The sequence below is a fragment of the Mustelus asterias genome, chromosome 8 (assembly GCF_964213995.1).
Source record: "Mustelus asterias chromosome 8, sMusAst1.hap1.1, whole genome shotgun sequence".
Lineage (NCBI taxonomy): Eukaryota > Metazoa > Chordata > Chondrichthyes > Carcharhiniformes > Triakidae > Mustelus > Mustelus asterias.
In genome coordinates, this window is record NC_135808.1 from 136299360 (window position 1) to 136311632 (window position 12273).

General features: G+C 48.8%; 1 protein-coding gene across 3 annotated transcripts in view; it reads left to right on the forward strand.

Annotated features, from left to right (window-relative positions):
• The window catches only part of LOC144497586 (choline transporter-like protein 5), a 317203-nt gene that overhangs the window by 282868 nt on the left and 22062 nt on the right, over nt 1–12273 (forward strand). For all 3 annotated transcript variants that reach the window (XM_078219025.1, XM_078219026.1, XM_078219027.1), the window contains exons 14-20: nt 2095–2182; nt 3990–4252; nt 4970–5064; nt 6481–6584; nt 6745–6818; nt 10153–10223; nt 11630–11718. In XM_078219025.1, coding sequence (XP_078075151.1) covers nt 2095–2182; nt 3990–4252; nt 4970–5064; nt 6481–6584; nt 6745–6818; nt 10153–10223; nt 11630–11718 — 784 coding nt within the window. The remainder of the gene's footprint in view (nt 1–2094; nt 2183–3989; nt 4253–4969; nt 5065–6480; nt 6585–6744; nt 6819–10152; nt 10224–11629; nt 11719–12273) is intronic.

Genomic DNA, 12273 nt, shown 5'->3' on the forward strand with positions numbered 1-12273 from the left:
CACCTTACACTGTACAGACGGATGAAGAGAGAGAGTTTGGCAATGACATACTGACCAGATACTCGCCTCAAGGAGTGAAATCACTGAAGCTTCACAAGAAGCATTTACAGTGAAATGCTGAGTAGCATTTGCAGTAGCAGTCTGCAACTGGATCCTAGACTTCCTAACCCCACAGACCACAATCAGTAAGGATCGGCAACAACACCTCCTCCGTGATCATCCTCAACACCGGGGTTCTCAGCCCCCTACTATACTCCTTATACACCTATGACTGTGCGGCCAAATTCCCCTCCAATTTGATTTTCAAGTTTGCTGCTGACACCACCGTAGTGGGTCGGATCTCAAACAGTGATGAGACAGAGAACAGGAATGAGATAGAGAATCTGGTGAACTGGTGCGGTGACAATAATCTCTCCCTCAATGTCAACAAAATGAAGGAGATTGTCATCGACTTCAGGAAGCGTAAAGGAGAACATGCCTCTGTCTACATCAATGGGGATGAAGTAGAAATGTTGAGAGCTTCAAGTTTTTCGGTGTCCAGATCACCAACAACCTGTCCTGGACCCCCATGCCGACACTATAGTTAAGAAAGCCCACTAGCGCATCTACTTTCCCAGGAGACTAAGAAAATTTGGCATATCCGGTATAACTCTCACCAACTTTTACAGATGCACCATAGAAAGCATTCTTTCTTCTTGTATCACAGCTTGGTATGGCTCCTGCTCTGCCCAAGACCGCAATAAACTACAAGGGGTCATGAACGAAGTCCAGTCCATCACTCAAACCATCCTCCCATCCATTGACTCTGTCTACACTTCCTGCTGCCTTGGAAAAGCAGCCAGCATAATCATGGGCCTCACCCACCCGGACATTCTCTCTTCCATCTTCTTCCGTCGGGAAAAAGATACAAAAGTCTGAGGTCACGTACCAACCGACTCAAGAACAGCTTCTTCCCTGCTGCTGTCAGACTTTTGAATGGACCTACCTCGCATTAAGTTGACCTTTCTCTACACCCTAACTATGACTGTAACACTACATTCTGCACTCTCTCCTTTCCTTCTCTATGAACAGTATGCTTTGTCTGTATAGTGTGCAAGAAACAATACTTTTCACTATATGTTAATACATGTGACAATAATAAATCAAATCAAATCAAATAGTAATACCTCTGAACAGAAACTAACCGCAGAGACAAATCTGTTTCTGAAGAATCTTCAATGGAAACTGACTCTGAAATAGTTTCACGTGAAGAATTTACCAACAGAAGAAAATGAGGACATTTCAAAGGTCTCGAGTGCCCAAATTCCAGAAAGCCAAATACAACCCAAAGGAAATAGCTGTCCACCTGAGAGACTGTCTTATTAATTATATATTTGGGAAATAATGGTGCAAAATAATATATCTACTGTTTAATTGGGTCTGTTGTTGAAACATTGTCATTTGGGGACAAATGAAGTGAAAAGGGAGGGATGGTAATGTATTCAAAGTAGCTGCATCTGTTCTGGTCAAATGTCACACGGGCTGTACTGACATAAGCAAAGAGTTTCTGACGCTTTTGTGGCTCTTGCATCCTAGACCTGGAACAAGCAAAACCTTCTTTATAAACCTGCATCGTCTTTTACTACAACCCATGAGTGCGGCACTTCATTACTTTTCGCTTTCTGGTGGCTACCAGTCGATAATAACACAGTGACAGGAGGGTGGGTAGCCAGAGGGACACAGATTGAAGAGAATCGGGAAAAGAACCAGAGGGGGAGATGAGGGGAGTTTATTTGACACAGTGAGTTCCTGTGATCTGGAATGTGCTGCCTGAAAGGGCGGTGGAAGCAGATTCAATAATAACTTTCAAAAGGGAATTGGAGAAACACTGGAAAAGAAGAAATTTGCAGGACTCTGGGGCTAATTTGGGTAGCTTTTTCCAAGAGGTAGCACAGGCATGATGGATCGAATGGTCTTCCTCTCGTACTGTCAGATTATGTGCTTATTGTGGCTCTGTCAGAGTTTCATCATGTTTTATAAATGAAAATTCTGGCAGGTTATCGACACTTTAGGGAATGCAAATTATTGATATATTCCTAAATGTGAAATCCTCAGATTTCTGTCAACTTCCGGTGAGGCTGTATACAAAGTGATGACAAACCGGGGTCACTGTATATATGCAAATAGAACATGCAATCCTGAGGTATGCAGTCTGGTTATAGCTTGTCTACATATTGGGAATGGGATGGAGGGATTCGGATATGCCACGCAGTACACTTTGAGTGTCTGCCTCAAAGGGTTTTTAGTGTTTAGCATGTCGATGAGGGACTGGAGTCACATATCCACCCAGACTGAGTAAGAACTCAAAAGGGAATTGGAGAAAGGATTCCTTTCTTAAAGCAGATTCAGACAACTTAACAACTTTATCGTCACAAAGTTCTCAGCCCAAACTTTTGAATTCCAGATTCCTTTATATTCAGAACCTCATTTCCAATTCCCTTTTGAAAGTTATTATTGAATCTACTTCCACCGCCCTTTCAGGCAGCACATTCCAGATCACAGGAACTCACTGTGTAGAAACAAATCCTCTTTCTTCTTCCCACTGGAGATTTTGGCAATTATTTTCAATCCTTGCCTTCCTCCACTGCAAACAATTCTCCAAATACTTTATCCACACACTTCATGATTCTGAGAACCGCTCTGAAGTCCCAGCGTAACCTTTTCCCCGGGGTAACCTGAACCTACACCGCCCGTGTTATACATCGGTCACATCCTTCAGCCTCTTATCTCCAATCTCATAACAGGCCACATCTGTCACAACACTGGGAACACAGCCAATGGCAATCCAGCAGAAACAATAAGGATGGTGGATTTGACACTTGTTGCAGGGTGTGGCAGGAGGATAAAATTGACTTTCCAGCAATTCACATCCCGAAATTCAGCACCTCAGTAAAGGTCATGATCTTCCTGTCCCCATTCTCCTGTGCGAGACACATGGAGATGCTGGAGGTGTCTGTTCAACAGAATGAAGCAAACACCTTGTCCCTAAATAAGGACATGAGAAGGACAGCCAACCATTGAGGCATGATAACCCAGAGAACGTGGGTTCATGCCCTTGCCAGGACAGTTTGAGAATTTAAATTCAGTTTTAAAGATATCTCGAAACAGACACTGTCAATAAAGTGACCATGAGACTGTCAGACTGTAATAAAATCCACTGAGTCCATACTGATTCTCCGAAAGAGTATGTCATAGAATCATAGAAACCCTACAGTGCAGAAGGAGGCCATTCGGCCCATCGAGTCTGCACCGACCACAATCCCACCCAGGCCCTACCCCCACATATTTACCTGCTAATCCCTCTAATCTACGCATCTCAGGACTCTAAGGGGCAATTTTTAACCTGGCCAATCAACCTAACCCGCACATCTTTGGTTATGTCCTTCACTCCCATAACCTCACACATTTACCACGGCTAAACCACCCTAACCTACTCATCCCGGGACACTAAGGGGCAACTTATCATGGCCAATGCACCGAACCAGTACACCTTTCGGACTGTGGGAGGAAACCCATGCAGACACGGGGAGAACGTGCAAACTCCACACAGACAGTGACCCGAGCCGGGAATTGAACCCGGATCCCAGGCGCTGTGAGGCAGCAGTGCTAACCACTGTGCCACCGTGCTGCCCTTTCCCATCCTTTAGGGAAGGAATCCTACCGTCCTTACCCAGTCTGGCTCCACATGTAACTCCAGTCCTACACCAATGTGATTCACATGAATGGTCGAGCGAGACACTCAGTTTTATCATGAGAGCAAAATGCTGCAGTTGTTGAAAATCTGAATGCTGGAAAAGCTCAGCAGATCTGGCAGCCTCTGTGGAGAGAGAAGCAGAGGTAACGTTTTGAGTCTGGATGACTCTGTTTCAGAGATAAATGAATTGATTTATTTTCTGAGCCTGATGTGAAAGTTTTAACCTGATGACCTGTGACCTTTCTTTTCCCCACAGATATTTAATACCAGCAATGTCACCAGATTGTGCCCGGGTGCTCAGTGTGTCTTCGCTTTCTATGGCGGAGAGAGTCTTTATCACAAATACATCTTCATCCTTCAGATCTGCAACCTCTTTGTCTTTCTGTGGCTGGTGAATTTTGCCATTGCTCTGGGGCAATGCACACTGGCTGGTGCCTTTGCTTCCTATTACTGGGCATTCAGGAAGCCGGCAGACATTCCCAACTTCCCTCTGCTGGCTGCATTTGGACGCTCTCTGAGGTAAAGCTGTCAAACCCCCCAAACTCCTCCACACCCTCACCCCCGTTCACATCCTCCCTCACCCCCCCCTCCCCCCTCACCCTCCCCCCTCACCCTCCACCCCATCCCCTCTCTGTGTTCCTCTAATTCTGGCCTCCTGAACATCCCCTGTTTGAATCACTCCACTACTGGCGTCTATCCCTTTAGTTGCTTGGGCCCTAAGCTCGAGAATGCCCTCCCTAAACCAGAGGGTCAGAGATTTAAAGGATGAGGAGAAGGCAAAGATAGTTTTAGCCCCTCTGTCAAGAAGAGGGTTGAAACAAAGATGAGCCCATTGGGCCCAAATGGAGGGAGAGGGGACCCCACCTAGGCCTGATGGTTCCATCGTCCTGGGCCTTAACCTTTCACCTCAACATCCTCAGCTCCATCTTAGATTAAAGATTGAGAAACCAGGGTGAAGAGTCAAGACCCAGGGTGAAAGGTCAAGTCTAAGGGTGAGGGTCTCAGACCAAAGTCCCGGATAAAGCAGACACCCAAAGCTGGAAAGTGTAAGAGGAATGAAGGAAACCAGGGAGTGGTGGTCAGGTGACACTAACCTTGGGTTTCAAGGGCCTGGGAAGAGAAAGAGGGTGAGAAAGTTCCAGAATTTTGAGTTCCTTGGAAGAGCGAGATATGGTTAGTTTGTTTTTGCAGCGTTTGATGTGTGACGATTATTCTGAACCTGTTTTGTTGTCTCAGGTATCACACGGGCTCGCTGGCCTTTGGCTCTTTAATCCTCGCCATCATCCAACTGATCAGGATTATTCTGGAATACCTGGATAATAAACTCAAAGGTGAATCACTGATCAACTCTTCCTTGATGCATGTTGTGGAATTTCCACTGCTAATCCAATAAGGATTCAGGAGAAATATTTGGAACCGTGTTTTTGATGGGAGTGTGAATACGGATCTCAGTATCACCGGGAGTGATTGATGCAGAGAGGAGTAGGAGCTAGATAAATGCAGGAGAGAGTGGGAGAGGAGCATGTGGGGGGAGGGGGATGGGGGAGAGGGGGATGTGGGGATAGGGAGAGAGGGAGAGGGGACATGGGGGGATAGGGAGAGAAGGAGAGGGGGATAGGGAGAGAGGGAGAGGGGACATGGGGGGATAGGGAGAGAGGGAGAGGGGGATAGGGAGAGAGGGAGAGGAGGATGTGGGGATAGGGAGAGGGGGATGTGGGGATAGGGAGAAGGGGATGTGGGGATAGGGAGAGGGGGATGTGGGGAGAGGGAGAAGGGGATAGGGAGAGAGGGAGAAGGGGATGTGGGGATAGGGAGAGGGGGATGTGGGGAGAGGGAGAAGGGGATAGGGAGAGAGGGAGAGGAGGATGTGGGGAGAGGGGTATGTGGTGATGGGGAGAGAGGAAGAGGGGGGTGGGGGGTGGAGTATGTGGAGCAGAAACACCAACACTGTGTATTTTGTGTATTTTATACAAATCCAATACGCTTACAATCAGGGCAAACATTTTGTTGGGTTTGTTAATCTCCCATAGAGTCACGACTAAGTGTAACCACAGGTGATGAGGGGTTAAAGGTCAGGGGTTAAAGGGCAGGGGTTAAAGGGATTTCCACCGGTTCGAGGGTAACAGTTCCAGCTCTCACCATTTCACACCCAGACATTGGGTCGTCCTTGCTATTTTGCCATTACAGATTGCAATGTCTACATGTATAACCAGGCCCGCCGGTGTAAACACCACACCGTAACTCACCCCTCTGTCAGCGCAGACAGTGCCGCATCTTCATTGGCTCAGAGCGGGGATTCCAGTATATTGCAATTGGTTGAATAGTTATTGTGAGAAATGCATTGTGGGCAATGTGTGCAGACTGTGAAAGGTTTTGATAGAAAGTGTTTCTAGTGTCAGGAGGGTGGGTAACCAGAGGGACACAGATTGAAGAGAATCAGGAAAAGAACCAGAGGGGGAGATGAGGGGATTTTATTTGACACAGTGAGTTGTTGTGATCTGGAATGTGCTGCCTGAAAGGGCGACGGAAACAGATTCAATAATAACTTTCAAAAGGGAATTGGAGAGATAGTTGACGGGGAAAGATTTGCCGGGATACAGAGAAGGAGCCGGGAATGGGGACTAATTGGAGAGCTCGTTCATGTAGCCAGTACAGACATGATGGGCTGAATGGCCTCCCAAGGTGCTGTAAGATTCTGTATTGTGTGGGATTATAGATTGATTGAGGTCTTGTTACTTTACCCACAGGTGCACAGAACAAGTTTGCCAAGTTCCTATTCTGCTGTCTGAAATGTTGCTTTTGGTGTCTTGAAAAGTTCATCAAGTTCCTGAACAGAAATGCGTATATCATGGTGAGTCGCCCTGGCCACCGCCACCCCCTGCCCGCCCCCCGCCCGCCCCCCGCCCCGCTTCTAACTCCCCAGTCAGTGCTGCCTGTGACTTGCGATTACATCCTGAGGTTGTGATGGACGCTATATAAATGCAAAATATCAAATCCTTTCTATCTTTCAGATTGCCATATATGGTAAAAACTTCTGCACATCTGCAAAGGATGCCTTCTTTTTACTGATGAGGAATGTGGTGAGGTGAGACTCGGAATGGATTCATGGAGCGAGGGTTTTTCTCGGCACTGGGTTGTTAGTGAGTGACTGAGATGATTCAGAAAGCTGAGAGCTTATCACCATCGGTACAAATTACACAGACCGAGACTGAGCGGGGGACAGGATAAAGCTCTCAGAAACTATGCAAGGGTTCGAGAGGCTAAAAGTGGAGAACGTATTTCCATCTGCAGGCCAGACCAAAACAAGGATCCATAAATATAGGATCGTCACTAATAAATCCCATTGGGATTCCTTTATCCAGAGAGTGGGGAGAATGTGGGACTCGCTCCCACAGGGAGTGGGGAGAATGTGGGACTCGTTCCCACACTCCCAAGTCAGGTACAGCACGGGGTTAGATACAGAGTAAAGCTGCCTCTACACTGTCCCCCATCAAACACTCCCAGGACAGGTACAGCAGGGGGTTAGATACAGAGTAAAGCTCCTTCTACACTGTCCCCATCAAACACTCCCAGGACAGGTACAGCATGGGGTTAGATACAGAGTAAAGCTCCCTCTACACTGTCCCCATCAAACACTCCCAGGACAGGTACAGCATGGGGTTAGATACAGAGTAAAGCTGCCTCTACACTGTTCCCATCAAACACTCCCAGGACAGGTACAGCACGGGGTTCGATACAGAGTAAAGCTCCCTCTACACTGTCCCCATCAAACACTCCCAGGACAGGTACAGCACGGGGTTAGATACTGAGTAAAGCTCCCTCTACACTGTCCCCATCAAACACTCCCAGGACAGATACAGCACGGGGTTAGGTACAGAGTAAAGCTCCTTCTACACTGTCCCCATCAAACACTCCCAGGACAGGTACAGCAGGGGGTTAGATACAGAGTAAAGCTCCTTCTACACTGTCCCCCATCAAACACACCCAGGACAGGTACAGCACAGGGTTAGATACAGAGTAAAGCTCCCTCTACACTGTCCCCATCAAACACTCCCAGGACAGGTACAGCACGAGGTTAGATACAGAGTAAAGCTCCCTCTACACCAGTGGTTCCCAAAGGGTGCGGCGTGCCACACTGGTGCAGCAAGAGAGGATGGCAAGTGTGGCGGGAAGATTCAAGGACAATCAAAGAAACATTTAAACAAGTGATTGTTTTATACTTTCTGGATGTCCCATGATATTATAAAGTAGTTGTGTTCTATGTTATGAATCAAGCACTGCTAGGAGTTGTTTTTTTTTGTTTTTGAATGTATTTCTTATCAATAAAAAATTCGGTGTGGCGCGAGCAAATTTTTATTCCGAAAGTGCGGCCCAGTGAAAAAGGTTTGGGAACCACTGATCCACACCGTCCCCATCAAACACTCCAAGGTCAGGTACAGCATGGGGTTACATACAGAGTAAAGCTCCCCCTACAATGTCCCCCATCAAACACTCCCAGGACAGGTACAGCACGGGGTTAGATACAGAGTAAAGCTCCCTCTACACCGTCCCCATCAAACACTCCAAGGTCAGGTACAGCACGGGGTTAGATACAGAGTAAAGCTCCCTCTACACTGTCCCCATCAAACACTCCCAGGACAGGTACAGCACGGGGTTAGATACAGAGTAAAGCTCCCTCTACACTGTCCCCATCAAACACTCCCAGGACAGGTACAGCACGGGGTTAGATACAGAGTAAAGCTGCCTCTACACTGTCCCCATCAAACACTTCCAGGACAGGTACAGCACAGAGTTAGATACAGAGTAAAGCTGCCTCTACACTGTCCCCATCAAACACTCCCAGGACAGGTACAGCACGGGGTTAGATACAGAGTAAAGCTCCCTCTACACTGTCCCCATCAAACACTCCCAGAATAGATACAGCACGGGGTTAGATACAGAGTAAAGCTCCCTCTACACTGTCCCCATCCCAGGCACCAGTCCATCTACCATGTTGTGGGTTGTGTGTGAAGGGGGTGGGTTTGGGGCTGTGTTTGAATGGGGTGGGTTTGGGGCTGTGTTTGAATGGGGTGGGTTTGGGGCTGTGTGTGAAGGGGGTGGGTTTGGGGCTGTGTGTGAATGGGGTGGGTGTGGGGCTGTGTTTGAATGGGGTGGGTGTGGGGCTGTGTGTGAAGGGGGTGGGTTTGGGACTGTGTGTGAAGGGGGTGGGTTTGGGGCTGTGTGTGAAGGGGGTGGGTTTGGGGCTGTGTGTGAATGGGGTGGGTGTGGGGCTGTGTGTGAAGGGGGTGGGGGTGGGGGTGGGTTTGGGGCTGTGTGTGAATGGGGTGGGTGTGGGGCTGTGTGTGAAGGGGGTGGGTTTGGGACTGTGTGTGAAGGGGGTGGGTTTGGGGCTGTGTGTGAAGGGGGTGGGTTTGGGGCTGTGTGTGAAGGGGGTGGGTTTGGGGCTGTGTTTGAATGGGGTGGGTTTCGGGCTGTGTGTGAAGGGGGTGGGTTTGGGGCTGTGTTTGAATGGGGTGGGTTTGGGGCTGTGTGTGAAGGGGGTGGGGGTGGGTTTGGGGCTGTGTGTGAAGGGGGTGGGGGTGGGTTTGGGGCTGTGTGTGAATGGGCTGGGTGTGGGGCTGTGTGTGAAGGGGGTGGGTTTGGGGCTGTGTGTGAATGGGGTGGGTTTGGGGCTGTGTTTGAATAGGGTGGGTTTGGGGCTGTGTGTGAAGGGGGTGGGTTTGGGGCTGTGTGTGAAGGGGGTGGGTTTGGGGCTGTGTTTGAATGGGGTGGGTTTGGGGCTGTGTTTGAATGGGGTGGGTTTGGGGCTGTGTTTGAATGGGGTGGGTTTGGGGCTGTGTGTGAAGGGGGTGGGTTTGGGGCTGTGTTTGAATGGGGTGGGTTTGGGGCTGTGTTTGAATGGGGTGGGTTTGGGGCTGTGTTTGAATGGGGTGGGTTTGGGGCTGTGTGTGAAGGGCGTGGGTTTGGGACTGTGTGTGAATGGGGTGGGTTTGGGGCTGTGTGTGAAGGGGGTGGGTTTGGGACTGTGTGTGAATGGGGTGGGTTTGGGGCTGTGTGTGAAGGGCGTGGGTTTGGGACTGTGTGTGAAGGGGGTGGGTTTGGGGCTGTGTTTGAATGGGGTGGGTTTGGGGCTGTGTGTGAATGGGGTGGGTTTGGGGCTGTGTGTGAAGGGGGTGGGTTTGGGGCTGTGTTTGAATGGGGTGGGTTTGGGGCTGTGTGTGAAGGGGGTGGGTTTGGGGCTGTGTGTGAAGGGGTTGAGCTTGCCCCATGAGAGTTTACATGCCCCCCCTCGCCAGAATAGCCCTGGCCGGGGTTGATAACTCCAGCGCAGACTCTTCAATCGGTGTAAGTGTACGAGAGTGATTTGAAAATTGAGTTTCATTCTTATTGGTTAATCGAGTATCTTATCTTACTCACAGAGTGGCTGTGTTGGACAAAGTGACAGATTTTTTGCTGTTACTGGGCAAATTGCTGATAGTTGGAGGTGTTGGTGAGTATTTACTCAGTAACTCTGTCTGTATTGTGATTAATCTTCATTGAAAGAATTCTGCTGTCGAGACAGTAAATGTTACTTTGCAACACAAAATAAATTCTCTGGCCTAATTCGCCCAGTCCCCCGGCTCCATCCCAGAGCCTGTATTCTCCCCTTTGAGTATCCCTCCAATTCCCTTTTGAAAGTTATTATTGAATCTGCTTCCACCGCCCTTTCAGGCAGCACATTCCAGATCACAACAACTCACTGTGTCAAATAAACTCCCCTCATCTCCCCCTCTGGTTCTTTTCCCGATTCTCTTCAATCTGTGTCCCTCTGGTTACTCACCCTCCTATCACTGGAAACACTTTCTCCCTATTTACTTTCAAAAAATTCATTCACAGGACGTGAGCATCACTGGCTAAGTCAACATTTATTGCTCATCTCTGATGGCCCCTTCAGAAGGTGGTGGTGAGCTGCCTTCTTGAACTGCTGCAGTCCCTGACGTGTAGGTACACCCACAGTGCTGTTAGGGCGGGAGGTTCAGGATTTTGACCCAGTGACAGTGAAGGAACGGCGATATATTTCCAAGTCAGGATGGTGAGTAACTTGGAGGGGAGCCTCCAGGTGGGGGTGTTCCCATGTATCTGCTGCCCTTGTCCTTCTAGATGTAGTGGTCGTGGGTTTGGAAGGTGCTGCCTAAGGAACCTTGGTGAGTTCCTGCAGTGCATCTTATAGATGGGACACACTATCAGAACCCTTCATAATTAATCAATAATTAAAAATTTGGAAAGTTGATGGCCTAGTTGTATTATCGTTTGACTATTCATCCAGAAATTCAGCTAAAGTTCTGGGGACCCGGGTTCGAATCCCACCACAGCAGATGGTGGAATTTGAATTCAACAAAAATCTGGAATTAAGAATCTACTGATGACCGTGAAACAATTGTCGATTGTCGGAAAAACCCATCTGGTTCACTAATGTCCTTTAGGGAAGGAAATCTGCCGTCCTTACCCAGTCTGTCCTACATGTGGCTCCAGAACCACAGCAATGTGGTTGACTCTCAGCTGCCCTGGCCAGCCCTACAACCCTCCCTAAGTCTTTGTGCTGTTCCAATTCTGGCCTCTTGTTTGTCCTGGATTTTAATCGCTCCATCATTGATGGCCGTGCATTCGGCTGACTGAGGCCTGAGCTCTGAGATTCCTCCCTAAACCTCTTCCCCCTCACTTTTCTCTGTGAAAACTCTCCTCAAACCTCTCCCTTTGACCAAGCTTTTGGTCGCTGCTCCGAGTATCTCCTTGTGAGGCTGCCCAGGGTGTTTGTACAATGTCAAAGGGGCTATATCAATGCAAGTTGTTGTTGCAGTCTATCTATTGGTCAGATATTTCCCAGTGAATTTATTTTGCTCCTTATTTCCTGTTTAGGGGTCCTGGCCTTTTTCTTTTTCACCCACAGGATATCGATCATCGCTGGGGAAGCTCCTTCGCTCAACTATTACTGGGTCCCTCTGGTGGTGAGTAAATCCGGGTCTGAGCTTCACTCCCAACAGGAAACAGCCACAGTGGGAAATACGCAGCAGCATCACAGAGAAAGACTCAAATTCCTCGAGAATCTCAGAACACTCAGAACACGGCTCGTGACACTCTGTCACTGTTGTAATACAAGCAACACAGCAGCTAGTTTACACACAGCAAGATCCCACAATAACCGCGTGATACAGATCTGATGTTAATTGAGGAATAAAGATTGGCTGCACACTGGGGGAAGCACCCTGCTCATCGGGTCTGCACCAACCACAATCCCACCCAGGCCCTATCCCCGTAACCACATGCATTCACCCTAGCTATTCCCCCCGACACTAAGGGGCAATTGAGCATGCACTGTCAGAGGGTCAGTACTGAGGGAGTGCCGCACTGTCAGAGGGTCAGTACTGAGGGAGTGCCGCACTGTCAGAGGGTCAGTACTGAGGGAGTGCCGCACTGCCAGAGGGTCAGTACTGAGGGAGTGCCGCACTGTCAGAGGGTCAGTGCTGAGGGAGTGCCGCACTGTCAGAGGGTCAGTACTGAGG